Below are 16,280 nucleotides of genomic sequence, written 5' to 3' on the forward strand. Positions count from 1 at the left end.
AGAAATTTTAAAAAAAATTTTAGAAATTTAAAAAATAAAATTTTGTTTACATTATTAATTTTATTTTGTTATTTTTATTTAATTTATTTATTTAAAAAGCTTCAAGTTCTTAAAATTAAAATTTCTTTTTTTTAAAAAAATTTTTATTTTATTTATTAAAAATTAAAGCTTGAAAATACAATTAATTCTATTTAAGTAATAAATTACTTCAAATAAATAAATTCAGATAAATTTATCAAAATTAAATAATTAATTTAGTTTGATGGCATAATTTAAAAAAAAAAATTAAAAAAATTAAATAAATTCTTACCTCATTAAGAAATTCACTTAAAAAAATTAAAAAAAAACTCTCATAATTCATTTTAAGTCTTTGTGATTTTTTTTTTATTATTCATATTTTTTGTTGTTGTATTACAAGCTTAGAAATGTCGTGTCGTATCAATTCAATAGTCTTCTCTAAAGTAACATCTAGAAAACTAAATATATATTCTAATATATGGCAATCTCTTAATTTTTTTTAACAATTTCTATATATATATATTTAATTTTTAATATAATTAATTGCTTTTCCTTACTTTCTATTCTTGTTCATTTCAAAATAAAATCAAGCCTTATTTCTAGACTAGTTTTTTTGGTAGGTAACAATTTTTTTCTTGTTTCTTTTTAGGTTTTCAGTGAATTGAGAGCCGATTGCTGTTGACATCGTTGAAACTTCCTCGAACTGTCGTGTATCGCACTTGTGAGCTGAGTCCCAATTCGTCCTTTGAAAGTCTCCGTTTGACAATTACGATGCCAAATCCAACAAGAGTTCCGATTATCACGACGACCGTTACCGACAAAATTGTCAAGAGGATGTTCCGGGCGCGCAAAAAGGGCGGCGGATCGTAACTCGTGCGCATTTTGTAGTCGTTGTAAGTCGTTTCGCAGGCAGCTTCGTGATCGAATCGCGCGAGAATCAAGCCAAAGAGGTCGTATGGGGTGTGACAACGTGCGGAGGTGTCGCTGAAGAAAACATCTCGAACGTTGTGATTGAGAATGTACAAAATTTTGTACAATTGACAGTTGCAATGAAACGGATTTCCCTCCAACTTGAGGACTTTTAAGTGATCAAATTTGTCAAAATCGCTCAAATTCCGTTTTGGGTCCGTAATTGTTGTCAGAGTTAAAGTTTTTAAGCCACAATTACTCAAATCGAGCACTCGAAGCTTTTTATGCTCTTCAATGGCATCCAAATCGAAAGTTTTTAACAGCGGATTTTCGCGACATAACAAAACCTCCAAAGATGCCAATGGTTGCAACGCAAGTTTATCAATTTCCGTCAACGCCGGCATCTCATCTACCGTCAAATGTGACAATTGATGCAAATTGGGGAAACTGCTGGCATCCAATTTCGCGATGGGATTTTGAGCAATATTCAGAAATTTGAGCGATTTGCCCAAAAGTGAGACACTCGAAGGAACTGTGACGAATTTGTTGCCTTGCAGCATCAATTCGCGTATTTTGTACATTTGATGAAAAAGTGAGCTGGGCAAGTCCGAAATTTCAGTGTAAGATAAATTCAAAACTTCCAGCTGTTTTAGGGAATTTAGCGCTTTGACAGTGCTCTCCGTGAGTTTTTTCAGCTTATTTTCGCTCAACGAAAGACGCGTGATGGCAGGACAATGTTCGAAAACGTTCGCGCTCAGCTCCGTGATGCGATTGCCCGTTAGATCCAAGTCATTTATCGCATTTGGTTCATAAGCGTTGTTGTTGGGACGACCGCGGAATATGTCGGCTCGTAAAGTATCACCTGAAATATAAAGAAAAAAAATTTTTTGTTAATAATTTTTATCATATTTCTGTTACATTTTTATTTAAAATAATTAAAAAAATATATTCATAAAGATTTTAAATTAATTTTTTTAAATTTTCTTTGCAAAATGCGTTCATAAAAATTTAGAAAATTAATTAAATCTAATTTTTTATAATTCATTTTTAATTTTTTAATTAAAAAAATATTAAATTTATTTTTTTTTGTGAAAAATAAATTATTTAATTTTTTTTTGTAAATTCATTTTTAATTAAAAAAAATTTTTTTTTATATTTTTGGGAAAAATAAATTAAGTGAAAAATTATTTATAAATTATTTATTATAAATTATTATAAATATAATTATAAATATTATAAATATAATTATAATAAATTATTATAATTATTATAAATTATTGAATTATAAAAAATTACAAAAAATAAAATTTTTTTAATTTTAAAATAAAAAAATAAAAAAAATTAATTATTTTTTTGAACATCAAAATTGAATTATTTTTTTATCAAAATATCTTTCTGAGTTAATTAAAAAAATTATTTAAAATATCTTCCTTGAAATATTTTATTTTTGAACATTTTTAAAAGTAAATTTTTTTATAAAAAAAGTCTTTAAATGTAAAATATTTATTATTTTAATAAATTTTAATATTTAATAAATATTTTAATAAAATAAGAGATAAAAATATAAAATTTTATTTAATTTATTTTTATTAATTTTTTAAAATCATAAATTAATAATTTTTCTTTTCTGCATAAATTTTTGTTAGAAAATTAATTTTGGTCTTTTAATTTTTAGAAAAAATATTTTTTTTAAAATTTTTTATAAATAAATAAAATATTTTAATTTTTTTTTTAAATAAAAACAAAAAATTAATATTTTTGAAAATTAAAACTAAATTAATTTTTTAGTATATTTTTCTATAAAAAAGAATAAAAATTAATAAAAAATAATTAAATATTAAATAAAATAAATAAATTTAAAATATTAAAAAAATTATAAATTTTAAAAAATATTAAATAAAATTAAATTAAATTTATCAAAAATTTATCAAAAAATAATTTAAAAAATCCGCAACTCACCTGTAAGTTCATTAAAAGCTAAATCCACGCGATACAGCAAAGGCACATCTAGAAAAGCAGCACTCGCTATTTCAGAAAGGCTACAATTACGGCAGTTAAAGAGTGTAATCGCCTCTGTTCCGGGCAGTTGTTTCAGTTTTCTCAATGGATTGCCCGACATTTTCACCACGAGTTCATGGTCTAAAAAACAAAATAAAACACGCATTAACGACACATTTTCTTGCGTAATTACAGGTCATTAAGCGGCTTACCCGTCAAATTGTGCCCAAAAATATCGGGCCAATCGTTAAAGAGTTTCGTCAAATTCCTGTTTGTGCAATCCAGAACGAAGTAATCCGACTTTCGTGTCGCGGATCCTTGACACTTGCAAATATCACATATGTTTTTGTTGGGTGCGTAAGGTGTGTCGGGCTGTTGTGAGTTTGATTGTGAGCTAGATACGTTGATGTAGAAAATTTGTATCACCTGAAAAAAGCGTAAAAAAACGTGAAAGTTAGAATAAAAAGATTTGCACGGCAAGATAAGGAATTTTTAGTACATTTTTCATGTTTCAGGCAGAAATTGTTGAAAAGAAAAAGGCGTCTCCATTTGAAAAGAAAAGTTTTTTGTTTGAAGAGGTAATAAACGTGTTTCGTATCGAATTTAGTAAAAATGAAGTTTATTGTGTCTTGAGTTGAAGGAAATTTCATGTTGAATGAGGAACGTGTATTTTTTTATGAGTCCAAATTTTTTTAGATCACAATCTTTGACGAAAAAATCAATTTTGGTGACTGAAATATCAACTTTTGGTACAAACCAAAGCATTTTTTTAAAAATTTTTTAAGGATAAAAAATGATTTTTTGTTTAAGATTTTGTATTTAAAAAAAATTCATATTATGATGAACTTATCATATAAAAAATTTTAAAATTTAATATTTTTTTCAATTAGTATTTATCTATAACTTTTATATCAATTATTTATTTTTATTAAAATTGAATTAAATTTTTATTAAAATTAAATTTATTTTTACCAAATTTATTTTATTAAAAATATTTAATAATAAAGAAAAAATATAAAAAATTTGACAATTTTGATTTTTAAATAATTATTTTAAGAAAATGTTAAAAATTTAATTTTTCAAATAATAACTCGACAAATTTCGGAATTAATTCTTCAAACAAAATTTATTTTTTTTTCATTTTTAATTTTTTTTAAATTTTAAATTTCGAAATAAAGATGTTAATCCTTTATTATGAGGGCTCACATATTTAACTCAAAATGAAGGTTTTGATGTTAGAAACAAATTTTGTTTTTTACTTTTTCTAAATTTTGCGTTTTCGATGTACAGGAGCCATTTAAAGATGTTAGCAAAAAAAAAATTTAATCAAAATCTTATTATTTACCGATTTTTCAAAATTTTTTAATTAATCAAAATAGGTTTTTTTAGAAACAATTTTTATAATTTTAATTTTTTTAAATTAATAAATAATAATTAAATTTATTAAAATTAATTAAATTTTTTTTTATTTTTATAATTATTTTTTGTAATTTTTTATACCTAATTTTATTTTTTCTATTTATTTTTTAAATTAATTAATTAATTAAAATAAAATTTAAAAAAAAATATTTATATTTTTATTTTGATTTTCCAATTTTTTTTTCTAATTTCCAAGTTATTAAAATATTATTTTTAAAAATTATATTTATATTTTTTCCTTTAATTTTATTTTTAATTAAAACTTTTCCATTAATTTAATTATTAAAATAATTCATTAAACAATTAATTAATTAATTTAAAAAATTTAGGTTTTTTAATTTTTTTTTTAAATTAATTAAAAAAAATTATTTATTTATTTAATTTTTTTTTAATTTAAAAAATAATTTTAATGAAATTAAATTAAATTTTCTGAAAAAGCCTTAAAAAATTAAGCGAATAAAAAATTAAAATAATTTTAATAAAAATATCTCAAAATAATCTCCGAAATTCACTAAATTTTACTAAAATTCTGACATTTTCGTCAATTTCTTATCAAATAACTTCATTTTGTGATTCATACTGTCTCTAAGTATGACTAATCTTCACTTTTTGACACAAAATATTTTTACTCAGACCCAACTTGTAATCCCTTTCATCATCTTTAAGCACACTTACCAGCACTGCACATAATAATTTCTCCATTTCTCGTTTCCGTTATGTTGTTCTTTTGGCTGCATTTACTCCAAACACGTACGAAACACTTTTTTATTCCTTTTTTTATGTTTTGTATTTACTTGTTTTTATATCTTATCATTTGCACTGAACAAGTCTTATCATTGCCAGCAACGTTCATCCACTTTTTGTTCGAAAAAATATTTTTTTTTGCCAATTGCACCGCAAAAATAGTTTATCTGTTCATTCCAGGTACGAATTTTGTTGTTATTTGCATTGCACAAGCAAAAACTCAGGTCAGAAAGAGACAAATTCTTCCTTTTTCTATTGTTTTTGCATTATTTTTGTCACTTTTATTGCCTTCAGGTAAAAATTTCTCACTCTAAATTTCTATTTTTCGCCGTTCATGACATGCTTTGTTGGATTAAGACACTTTAGCGCTGGCAGTTTATGACTTTTTGGTACGAGGAACGCAAAAACACTGAAATAAAATTTCTTATCTAGTTGCTTGTCGTTATCAGTTTGTTGATTTAACAATTTTTTTATCACTGATAACCGGATTTTTTTTGTACATTTATTGATTGTGTGCGTTTTTTACCGTTTTTTCGATATTTTTTTTTATTTCTCGGAAATTTATTTTTTTTTTTGGCCTAACACAAGAGAAAAACGTGCTACTACTACCGTTTTGTGTCAAAAAATGAGTTGCCCTAACAAAATAATGTTGTCTTCTGTCTCGTACGTGTGTATGACGAGACACATGCCTGGTATCCTTAGTTTACGACTGCGCACCCCAATTTAATGACACTATTTCATTTGTGTGCCTTTCTCTTTACATTTTTCGTCTATTTCATGTTTTCATGTCCAAAAATTCAGGCACGCAACGAGCATGAGTGTTTATCATCATTCAGGATTTGCTTGCCTAGCTTTTGATTTTTTGCTTTGAGTTCTGCATGTAATGTTGTGTGTTGTAACAATTTGTTACGTTATTTACCGTGAAAAAATTGAAGACCCCCGAAATTTTGCATGGAAAGTTATTTTAAGTTGTTAAATAATTTTGTTTAAATTTATTTAATTTTTTAAAATTTTATTTAAATATTTTTTTAATTCTTTGAGAAAATATAAAAATTTTTATAAAATATTTTTATTTTTTTTGCATATTAAATTTAAAATACAAAATTTATTAAAATAAAAATATCAATTAAATTTATTTTTTTTAAATAATTTTTTCCTTAATTTAAATTTTTAATAATTAATTTAATAAAAAAATTTTTAAAAATAAAAATTATTATTAAAAAAAAAAATTTTTAAATTAATTTTTTTTTTATTTTTAAAAATTTTTATTTAAAATTTTATAAAAATAAAAAAATTTAATTTCAAATTAAATTTTTTTAAAAAATTAAATTAAAAATTATTTTAAAAATAAATTAATTAAAAAAATAAAATTTATTTTTAAAATTTTATAAAAAATATTTACTTAAAAATTTGTCTCAAATTAATTTGTTTACTGCTTGAAAATTAATTAATTAATTTTTAAAAAATATATTTTTTTTATTTATTTATTTAAAATTATTTAGAATTATAAGAAAACATTTTTCACTCAAAAAAAAATTTTTTTTTTAAATTCAAAATTTTTAAAATTAATCTGAAATAAAATATATAAATAATTAATAAATTCAAATAAAAATTATTTAAAAACAAAATATTTTTTTTTAAAAAATAAAAAAAAATCATTAAATTATTTTTTTCAATTAATTTCAAGGGACATCGAGTTCAATACCAACAACACAGGAAATTAAAATTATCGACACCGAAAAAAAAATTCAATTATTATTTAATAAAGTTATCAAATAAAATTATCATTTTTTTTAGGTCTAGAGTGAACGAAGTGAAAAGTGACAAGGATAAAATCGACAAAAAGGATCGATAGCCGTTCGTTTTCATTTTATTTTACATTGGCGCGCACTTTTTGCGTGACCTAATGATGATTATTATTTGGATGGAAGGTCTTTTGTGTGTTTATTGCCCCATAAATATCAATCCATCGTGCCTCGTTATCGCCGAAAAATTGTCATTTGTCGCGCCGGTGTCTGTTTTCTCTACTTTTTCACGTTAATTTTTATTAATTCTGAATAAATTTCCGAAAAAAGTGACTTTGAGTCATGCAAAATTAATTGCTTCATCGGTTTTTGTTCAATTAAATACACAAAAAAAAATCATTGAATGAGTCACAGTTTGAATTTTTTTCTTATACTTTTTTTTTTGCTGTACATGGATAACAATTGTAATATTAATAAGTACAATAATAACAATAACACACGACGTAAAATGAAACAAAGCGATGTGTACCGAGCGAGTACCTGAAAAATACTGACAGTCTACGGAGTTTATTTAACAGAAAAATTGTATTTCTTATTTTTTGTGCTTTTGTGTCGTGTTGTTGTTGGTTTTGTTGTTGTTGTAAGCAATATCGAGTCATTTAAGCGTTTTTTCTGTAGTTGTGTGTGGATAAGATACAGAGAGATAGCAAAGTGCCTACTGTAGGGTGAGTGTTCATCAACGAGTACTTGATTGTGATTATGAATGAATTCGGAAATGAATCGATTAGAAGGCGACTGTCTGAATAATAATGAGGTTTTTTTGTTGTATTGAGAATTTTGTGTGAATAACGTCTTTTGAAAGGGTTTCTTTTTTTTTAGAAAATAAAAAAAAATGTTATTCATAAAAATTTAAATTTAATTTAATTCAACAAAAAAATGTGAATTTTAAAATTTTATTTTATTTAAATTTTAAATAAATTAAATTAATCAATAATAAATTAAATTTAATTAATTATTAAATGAATATATTTGATTTTTATTTATTTATTTTTTTTTTATTTTAAAAAAATGTTTAAAAAATATTTTTTTCTGAAATTCATAAATATTTTAATTAAATTTATTTTTAGTTTTTTTTTAATATTAAAATTTTATTTATTTAAAAAAATTAAAGATTTTTTAAATTTTATTTTTCAATCAAAAAAAAAAAAATAAAATAAAAAATAAAATTAATTAATAAATTAGGTAAAATAATTTTTTTAATAATTTTATTTATTTTTTTTAAAATAAATTTTTGTAAAATATTTTTTTTACTCTTAAAGCTCTAAATATTGATACCGGAAGAAGAAATATCTTTAGATGACTTTTTGTAATTTATTTTTATGCTTTATTATGTAAATTTTACCACATGAGACAAAAGTTTTCTTTGTTAAGGTAAAAATATGAAGTTAAATTGTAACTTTTAGACCACTTTTGTGACGAATTTTTCGTTATGAATTGAATAATGTGAAAATTTTATGTTTCGCAATTCAAATTTTTCAATAAGACAAAAAATTTTAGTGAACAAAAAATATTCTTGATAAATTTTTAAATATTTTTTTTTATTATCTTTAAATTCGATAAAATAAAAAAATGGAAGAAAAATAATTTTATTTTAATTTAATTGTAAAAAAAAATTAAATTAATAATTTCTAAAATTAATTTCATTTTTTATTAAAAGTTTAAATCATAAGATAAAAAATAAAAAAAAATAATTAATTATTTTTAAATGATTTTTTTTTTGAAAAATTTATCTAAAAATTTAAAAATTAATTTTTTTTCAGTTATTGATATAAATTTTATGTTTTTCTGATCCATGAAAAGATTTAATCAAAAAAAAAAAAATCGGAAATTTTTATTTTAATTAATTAAATTAAAATTTTAATTTTATTTATTTAAAATATTTTTTTTTCTATATTTTTTTTAAACTTGGTGACTTTTAATAAAAAAAAACACTTCTTCGTATTTTTAAAGAAAATTTCATGCCATCCTGCTTTCCATAAATAAAAATAATGTTGTTGTTCCATCTCTTTATTATTCTTCACCCTACTTCTTATTTTTTTTTTGTATTTTTCGTATATAGGTTACTTGAATTTCATTATTATCGAGAGATACATGAGCGAAATTCATTGCCTTGTTGTCGTGTCATATTAAGCCCACTTTATTAAGCTGCTAAAGGAAAAACTTTTCTGTCTCGAATCTCCTCCTCTCGTTTTCTTTCTCTCATGATATTTTAATACAATTTTTTTTTATTATTCCACATTTTCCTGTCATTTTTCCCCCATTCAGGCGCTTACTGCTGTATTATCAGATAAACTGTGCTCTTTTTGTTCAAAAAAAAAAAAAAGTTTTGATCAATTTTGCTCCATTTTTGCTAAACCCTTCTTCTTCGTCGCTTGAATGAACTTTGCGACGCACGAACTAGACAAATGTCTAATAGCATTCGAACTCCCCACTGACTGTACAAATATGATAATGACGATAAAATACGCAGATACGAGAGAAAAATTAGGTGAATGTGTATTTTTATTGTTGTCTGATGTCGTTTCGCTTTGGCCGAAGCAATGCATGCAACGACGTCATTAAATTGAATTGTGTAGAAAAATAAAGTGAATTAGTAAAAGTTTTTTGTTAGTTGCGTTCTGTGTGACATCATACAAGGGTAACAACTATTATAAAGTACCTTGAATTAGCAAAAAAAAATTATTTGTATTAAAAAATTCATTTGTAAGAAAAATAAAAAAATATATTAAAAATTAAGAACTTATAAAATAAAATTTAAAAAAAATATAAAAAAAAAGAAATATTAAATTTACATTAAAATTTTATAAAAAAAAAATTTAATTAAAATAAATAAAAATTTAAGATATAAATTTTTGTTTTGAATATTTAATTTAATTTACTAATTTATTTATTTTTTCAAAATAATTTTTAAATTAATTTTAAGAAATTGAATAAATTTTTAAATACTTAGTTTTATTAAAGTAATTTTATTATTTAGTAAATTATTAATTAATTTTTTTATTCTTCTAAAAATATTTTAAAAAATTTAACAAAAAAAAAATACAAAATTAATTTTATTAATTAAATAATTAATTTAAAAAATAATCTTTAAATTTAAAATTTTAAAAAATTACTTTCATTTGAAACTTCATTTATTTTAATTTTTAATTCTTTAAAAATATATTGAAATTTTTTTTATGTAAAATATTTTTATTTAAAAAAAAAATACAATTTTTAATAAAATTTCAATAAAAACAATTTAGCACATAAAACATGCACTCCAATAACCTTTGTTAGCAGACAAATCACTTATAGCAATTAATACTAGTTTTTATTTATTTTGTGAATGTTCAAGTTTCTACTGAGACATTCGAAATTGAATCATCATTAGACACACCGATTTTTTTGCAATGACTTTACAATTTATTTACTCAACTTATTCTTACTTGAACTTCATGACAAAGCGGAATTTTTCAAGTTTTTTTTTCCTGACGCAGAAGTCACTGAACTGTCATCAAAGGAAAAAAAAAACTGAAAAAAGCTTCATGTTTGCTGCTATCTAACATCGCATTATGGATTTTATTTGTGGTGAGTAATAAATAAATACAACAAATAGGGACATTAGGTATTCTCTCTATTCTATTGCTTCATTAAATTTGCATGACTAACGATTGAAATTTTGTCGAGCCATTTGTGGTTCTTTTATTTTATTATTATGTTACGTTATGATAGTGCTGCGTTCGATTATTTGATAGCAGACGGAATAGACAAGGTAATTTTATAATAAATGATTAGTTTAGAGAGGCGTTTGAATTGTTTGTTTTTGTGGTTATTGAACTTAACAGGAAAATTTGTAATTAGGTGATCAAATATTAAAATAAACTTTATTTAGTTAAAAAAATTGAAAATTATTTAAAATTAAAAAAAAAATTTTTTAAATAAATAAAAAAAAAAATAAAATTTATAAAAATAAATAAAATTAATAAAAATAAAAAAAAAAATATATAAAAATTAATTAAATTCAAAAAATTAATATCAAAAAAGTCATTTTAAAAATTATTTTGAAAAAAAAAATGTTATAAAATTTTTAAAAATATTTTTTTTTAAATTTTAATTAATTTATAATTAATTAAATTATAAAACATTAATTAATTAATTAAAAATTAATTTAATTTTTTTTATTTAATTTATAATTAATTAAATTAATTTATAATAAATAAAATAATTAGTTTTTAAATTAATAAAAATTAAATTAATTAAATAAATTAAATTAAAAATTAAAATGAATTATTTTTGTTAATATAAATGTATTTTTAAATGCTCAAAAAAAAAAAAAAAAAAAAAAAAAAAAAAAAAAATGAAGAATATTTCGTCATAATTTTAAAAGATGAAAAATGTAACGAATTAACGTAAATTTTTCCTATATTTTTTCAAATTGAATATATTTTGAGGAGTATTGAGAAGCATGCGTTCCAAAATATTTTCCAGCTTTCCATTTTCAGATGTGAATTTTGCCCCAAGACGAAATTGGTATCAAACATTTTTTTGAATTAAATAGCCGTTATTTATATTTTTACGTTATAAGATAAAATGCGATGAAATTCAGCCAAAAATTACTCTATATTGAGAGAAATTTATTTTCTTCGAATTTTTCTGAAAGTCCGATTTTATTCATTTAACCGCCATTTTGTGGCATTTTTGTTGCTTTTTCAAGAAAAATTTAATCGGAGATTGTATATCTTAAGAAAACTGAGAAAAATTCGAGGACTCAAGAAAAAAAAATTCCTTCAAAATTTAAAGACATTCAGAAGTTCAGGTAAATAAATAAAAAAAACAATTTTTTTTAAATATCTCATTTATTTTATTTTATTTTATTGAATTTAAATCACTAAACTCATATAAATTGTAAATATAAATTTATAATAATAATAATTATATTTTTACAAAAACTTTCATTTCTCATTTTTTTTTTATTAAATTATCACAGTTTGCACTGTTAAAGTACAAAAATTCCATTTATTTCTATTTTTTATGTTAATATTTCATCAAGCAACTTCTTATTTATTTTATTGATTCATTTAATTAATTAATTATTTGAGAAAAAAAAATCTTAAAAAATTAACACAACATTTTTTTTATTTAATAATTATTAAATTTTTACTGAAATTATTTAAAAATTAATATTTTAACATAAATTTAATTAATTAATTAATTATTTACGTACAAAAAATAAATTGGCAGTTTTTAATAATTAATAAATTGTGTATAGAATATTTTTTTTTTATTTATTTAATTTTTTTTTATTGCTAATATTTTTTTCCTATCATTTTTTTTTGTCTTCTTATGAATTGCACTTGCAATATTTTTTAATTTTTTTTAAGACTTATGAAATGCTGATTCCGGTTCCCGAAAATAATTACAATTTTATTATTTCTAAATTTATTTTTTTTAAGCTTAAGTGTTTTTTGAGCATCGGAGACGTTCAAAATTGCAAAGTTGTCAAGAGAATATTCTACTATTTTTTTTTAGACACTTAAAAGGTAAATGCATTGATTCTTTTAATGTTCAATGGATAATTTTCTACTGATCATTCACTGTACAACTCCATTTTTGTCGTTCGTTCCTTATTTAACAATTTTTTTTTAAGATAAATTAATAAGACACAGGTGTGTTTTTTTCTTTCTTTCCTTACTTTTTTTCGTTCTTCTATAGAAAATTTATTTTTTTCCGATTAAAAAAATATCTAATTATTTTTCCTGTATTGCGTTTTTTTTCCAATTCTAAGAATTTTAATTTTAAGTATTTTTTTTTTAAATTTTTTTTTAAATCCATGAAGAGAGAAATGGAACATTTATTTTTTTTTACATTTTTTTTTTCGTTTTAGAAGAAGCTAAATTTATATTTTATTGATGATGCTAAGACTACATAAATTAAGAAGGTGTATTTGTGCCAATGATTCCGTGGTCGAGTCGAATTAGAGGTCAAATCTTTGTCGTCATAGGCGTAATCTTCGTCGCCATCGTCGTTGCCGGCAACCAGCGGAGCTCTTCTTCTGCTTGGCAAGTCTTGCGAACGTCCCTTGCAGCCCATCCAGCGTTGTGCCGACGATTTTTGCCGTTCGTGAGCGACGCGCATGTAGTAATCATTGAATTCCCAGTAGCCCTTGCCTTTGAAAAAGTACGTTTTGCCTGCGAAAGACACAAAAAAAAAAATGAAATCCCCTGCGAGAAATAAAGAAAAATTCAGTTACCTTGATGTTGGAAGGCAGTATCGATGTGATAACCAATACCGCGCCACATCGACATGTCACGCGGGTAATCTAATTCAACTCTTCCGACTTCCTCATCGAATCTAAAAAAAATATTTTTTTCGGTTAATAAGTCGTAAAAGTAGAAAAAAATAAATTTACCTCCAATACATTGTCCCACTATAAAAATAAGTTCGGTTATTATGGCCCCATACCAGCCTAAAATCACAAAAAATAAGAAAAAAATGAAATTTTGTGCGAAAAATTATGAAATTCGGGACTTACGCAGCATCTATTTTATTTAAAGTTGCAGGAAGCCCAAGCTGTGTTAAATATTTTGGATAACCTGGATCTAAATTATGTGTGCTAAACATATAATATTGCTTTCCTGTTTGAGGGATTGACACAAAAAAGGCATAAAATGGAATTACAAGCAAAAAAAAAGAAAAAACTTGCCTATAAAAAATATAATTTTTCTATCTTTATTCTCGTAAACGGCATCGATATGCGTCAAGTTTGCCGGTAACTTGTTCCACAATCGCCGTATTTCGTGCGGATATCCATCCATAACTTTACCTTCGGGACCGACACGCCACAAATATTGATCCTTGAATATGAAGATTTCGCCACGGATCATCGTAATTGCATCGTAACTGAGGAAAAAGAGAAAAGTTTTGTTAGAGAAACGTATTTGGGGTGAGTTGTTGAGTGAATTTGAATGAAATTTTGAGATTTTTAAAAATATTATTTTTTTTTTTTTGATAAATTAAATTTTTATGAATTTTTTTTATTTATAAAGTACCTTACTTTTCTAAAAAGAAAAAATAAAGTAAAATATTCTAGATTTTTTAATTTTTTTTAATTAATTGACATTTTATGAATTTTCCAAAATTCTCTTTTGAAAAAATAAAATTTTAAATTTTTCCTCACATTAGTCACATTTTTTTTTAATAAAAATTTTAAGAATTTTTACAAAATTTTCATTTTCTTGAATCTCTAAATTTTTTTTAAAATATTAAAAAAATTAAGTGAATTATCTATAAAAATTTCAAAAAAAAAAAAAAAAAAAAAAAAACAAAAATTTCTTACATTTTTCAAAATAAAAATAAAAATTTTTAATTATCTTTCATTTTTGAAAGAATTTTTTTTTAATTTTTAAAAATTTTTCTATAAAAAATAAAAAATTAATTAATTCTTTAATTTTATTATTTGGTAAGGAAAAAATTTTCATCAATTTTGCAAAATTTTATTTTTTGAATTTTTTTTTTTTAAATTTTTTAAATATTTTTTCTTTAAAAATTTATCAACAACTTCTCTTTAAAAAATTTTTTTTTAAATATAATATTTTTTAAAGTTTCAGAAATTTATAATTTAATTTTTAAAATTTTTTAAAAAAAAAAAAAAAATTTTTTTATAAATTTATTAAATTTTATTATTTCAAACTAAAATTTTCATAAACTTCTTAAAGATTTTTCTTTTAAAAACTTTTCACAAATTTTAAAAAAATTTGAAAATTTTCTTTAAAAAATTTTTATGAATTTTAAAATTTTAAGTTAAACTTAAGGTCAAATTAAAAAATTAAATTTTCGTATAGTTTCAAAATTTTTCTTTTAAAAAAAAGTAAATTAAAAAAAAATATTAAATTAAAATGTTTTTTTTCCAAAGATTTTTTTTTGAAAATTTTGAATTTTCTCATAAAAAAAGTAAAAACTCAATTAAATAATTTTTTAAGAGAAACATTTTCATGAATTTCTTAATTTTTATGAATTTTTAAATTTTTTTAAAAAGAATTTGTTTTCTTAATTTTTAATTTAAAAAAAAACTAAAAATAAGACAAAACCTTACCTCGTATCACACGTCAATGGTTTTCGATGATGCGGATGTTCCGGATGTCTCGGATGATGTTGCGACGGGCGATGCGTTTGTCTCCGTTGTGGCATTTCCGTCGTTACCGCGCGTGTTGATGGCGTCGTTGTGTGAAAATGCGGTCTTCGAGGGCGTTCAGGGCGATATTCGTACTCCCTCTCTCGTTCGCGTTCTCTTTCACGTTCCCTTTGCCTCTCTCTTGCCCGTTCTCTTTCCAATTCCCGTTCACGCTCCCTTTGACGTTCCCGTTCTCGTTCCTGCTCTCGTCGAACGTCATACTGAGGTCGTCTATCCGGGTAATAAGGCTTCGGGGTTGTCGTCGTCGTCGTGGTCGTTGTCGAAGTTGTGTTTTGCACGGGACGATCATACGTCGGTCTATACGGATTAATGCCCCATTTCTTCTCCTTCGAACCTAAAATGATGATTAGTACGTGAAAAAAAACCCTTTTCAAAAATTTTCAAGTAGCAAAAAAAAAAAAAATAGATGATGATGAGGATGATTTCTCCTTATCATCATTTGTGCGAGTTTTTTTTTGAATTTACTCACCGTAAATTGTTTGAATAGCAATTCGGTCATCCTCCGGTAAGTTTTTGTTCATTTCGTATCCTTGATACCATGGAAACATAATGGCACCTTTAACAGATGAATGACCTAATCCCAAGCTATGCCCGAACTCGTGTACAGCTACGCCCATTAAGCTGGTGCCTCGAGGTCCATCTGCGTATGCGAGAAAAGAGATAATGGAAAATCATCCTTTGTTAGTGAAATTATTTTGCATTTTTTTTTTGAAATGATGAAAAAATAAAAGAGTGATGTGTGTTAGTCGAGATAATCGATGATTGCTCCTCATCCTTCAATGTTGGTACTTGAGCATGCACGAATTGCCTTTGTCGTTTGAGATGATTTGTGATTGACATGAAAATCTTTTCATTGAGCTTTTAATTTTTTTTTATTAATTTTAAATATTTTTTTTAATTTTATGATAAAAAAAAATATTAATAAAATTAAATTTTTCATATTAAAAAATTAATTTTATTTTTTAATTATTTTTTTTTAAATATTTTCGAGCTTTTTAATTTTTTTTATAAATAAACATTGTTTTTCATTAAATTTTTTAAAATTTTACTTAAATTTCAAATTTTTTTTTAAGAAAATTTAATTTTTGATTTTTTAATTTTATACAATTTGGATAGAACCAATGAGGTTTTAAAAAAATAATTAAATTTTGTATTTGATTAGAATTTATTAAAATATTTTTTGAAAAATAATTTTTGGTTTGAATAATATAATAATA

General features: G+C 22.7%; 4 protein-coding genes across 5 annotated transcripts in view; all 4 read right to left on the reverse strand.

Annotated features, from left to right (window-relative positions):
- The window catches only part of LOC134836707 (enoyl-[acyl-carrier-protein] reductase, mitochondrial-like), a 226,824-nt gene that overhangs the window by 136,606 nt on the left and 73,938 nt on the right, over positions 1–16,280 (reverse strand). The window lies entirely within an intron of this gene.
- LOC134836702 (protein suppressor of hairy wing-like) overlaps positions 1–16,280 on the reverse strand; it is an 89,946-nt gene that overhangs the window by 43,990 nt on the left and 29,676 nt on the right. The window lies entirely within an intron of this gene.
- LOC134835718 (insulin-like growth factor-binding protein complex acid labile subunit) lies at positions 373–7,309 on the reverse strand. Of its 2 annotated transcripts, XM_063850657.1 has the most exons (5): positions 7,268–7,309; positions 5,020–5,497; positions 3,138–3,351; positions 2,887–3,066; positions 373–1,789 (listed from the first exon to the last, which is right to left on the reverse strand). In XM_063850657.1, exons 2-5 carry the CDS (start codon positions 5,044–5,046, stop codon positions 672–674), a joined length of 1,539 nt encoding a protein of 512 aa, XP_063706727.1. In that variant the 5' UTR covers positions 5,047–5,497; positions 7,268–7,309; the 3' UTR covers positions 373–671. The 2 variants fall into 2 exon arrangements, with proteins under 2 accessions (XP_063706727.1, XP_063706718.1); XM_063850648.1 differs by lacking the exon at positions 7,268–7,309 and having other exon boundaries at positions 5,020–5,793.
- Positions 12,149–16,280, reverse strand: part of LOC134836703 (matrix metalloproteinase-2) — a 207,365-nt gene continuing 203,233 nt past the window's right edge. Inside the window, exons 6-12 of the mRNA XM_063851889.1 lie at positions 15,533–15,703; positions 14,965–15,397; positions 13,576–13,772; positions 13,405–13,507; positions 13,282–13,338; positions 13,123–13,223; positions 12,149–13,060 (exon numbers count right to left, since the gene is read on the reverse strand). Of these exons, the coding sequence (XP_063707959.1) occupies positions 12,753–13,060; positions 13,123–13,223; positions 13,282–13,338; positions 13,405–13,507; positions 13,576–13,772; positions 14,965–15,397; positions 15,533–15,703 (1,370 nt within the window). The 3' untranslated portion in view covers positions 12,149–12,752. The remainder of the gene's footprint in view (positions 13,061–13,122; positions 13,224–13,281; positions 13,339–13,404; positions 13,508–13,575; positions 13,773–14,964; positions 15,398–15,532; positions 15,704–16,280) is intronic.

This window comes from Culicoides brevitarsis, chromosome 1 (assembly GCF_036172545.1).
Source record: "Culicoides brevitarsis isolate CSIRO-B50_1 chromosome 1, AGI_CSIRO_Cbre_v1, whole genome shotgun sequence".
In the NCBI taxonomy this organism is placed as follows: Eukaryota; Metazoa; Arthropoda; class Insecta; order Diptera; family Ceratopogonidae; genus Culicoides; species Culicoides brevitarsis.

Excerpts from the sequence above, each read along its gene's own strand:
- LOC134835718 (XM_063850657.1), bottom strand. The coding sequence starts at position 5,046 with ATGGAGAAATTATTATGTGCAGTGCTG. Across the intron at positions 3,067-3,137 it reads TTTTGGGCACAATTTGACGG|ACCATGAACTCGTGGTGAAA; the intron begins GTAAGCCGCTTA and ends TTTGTTTTTTAG. Across the intron at positions 1,790-2,886 it reads AGCTTTTAATGAACTTACAG|GTGATACTTTACGAGCCGAC; the intron begins GTGAGTTGCGGA and ends TTTATATTTCAG.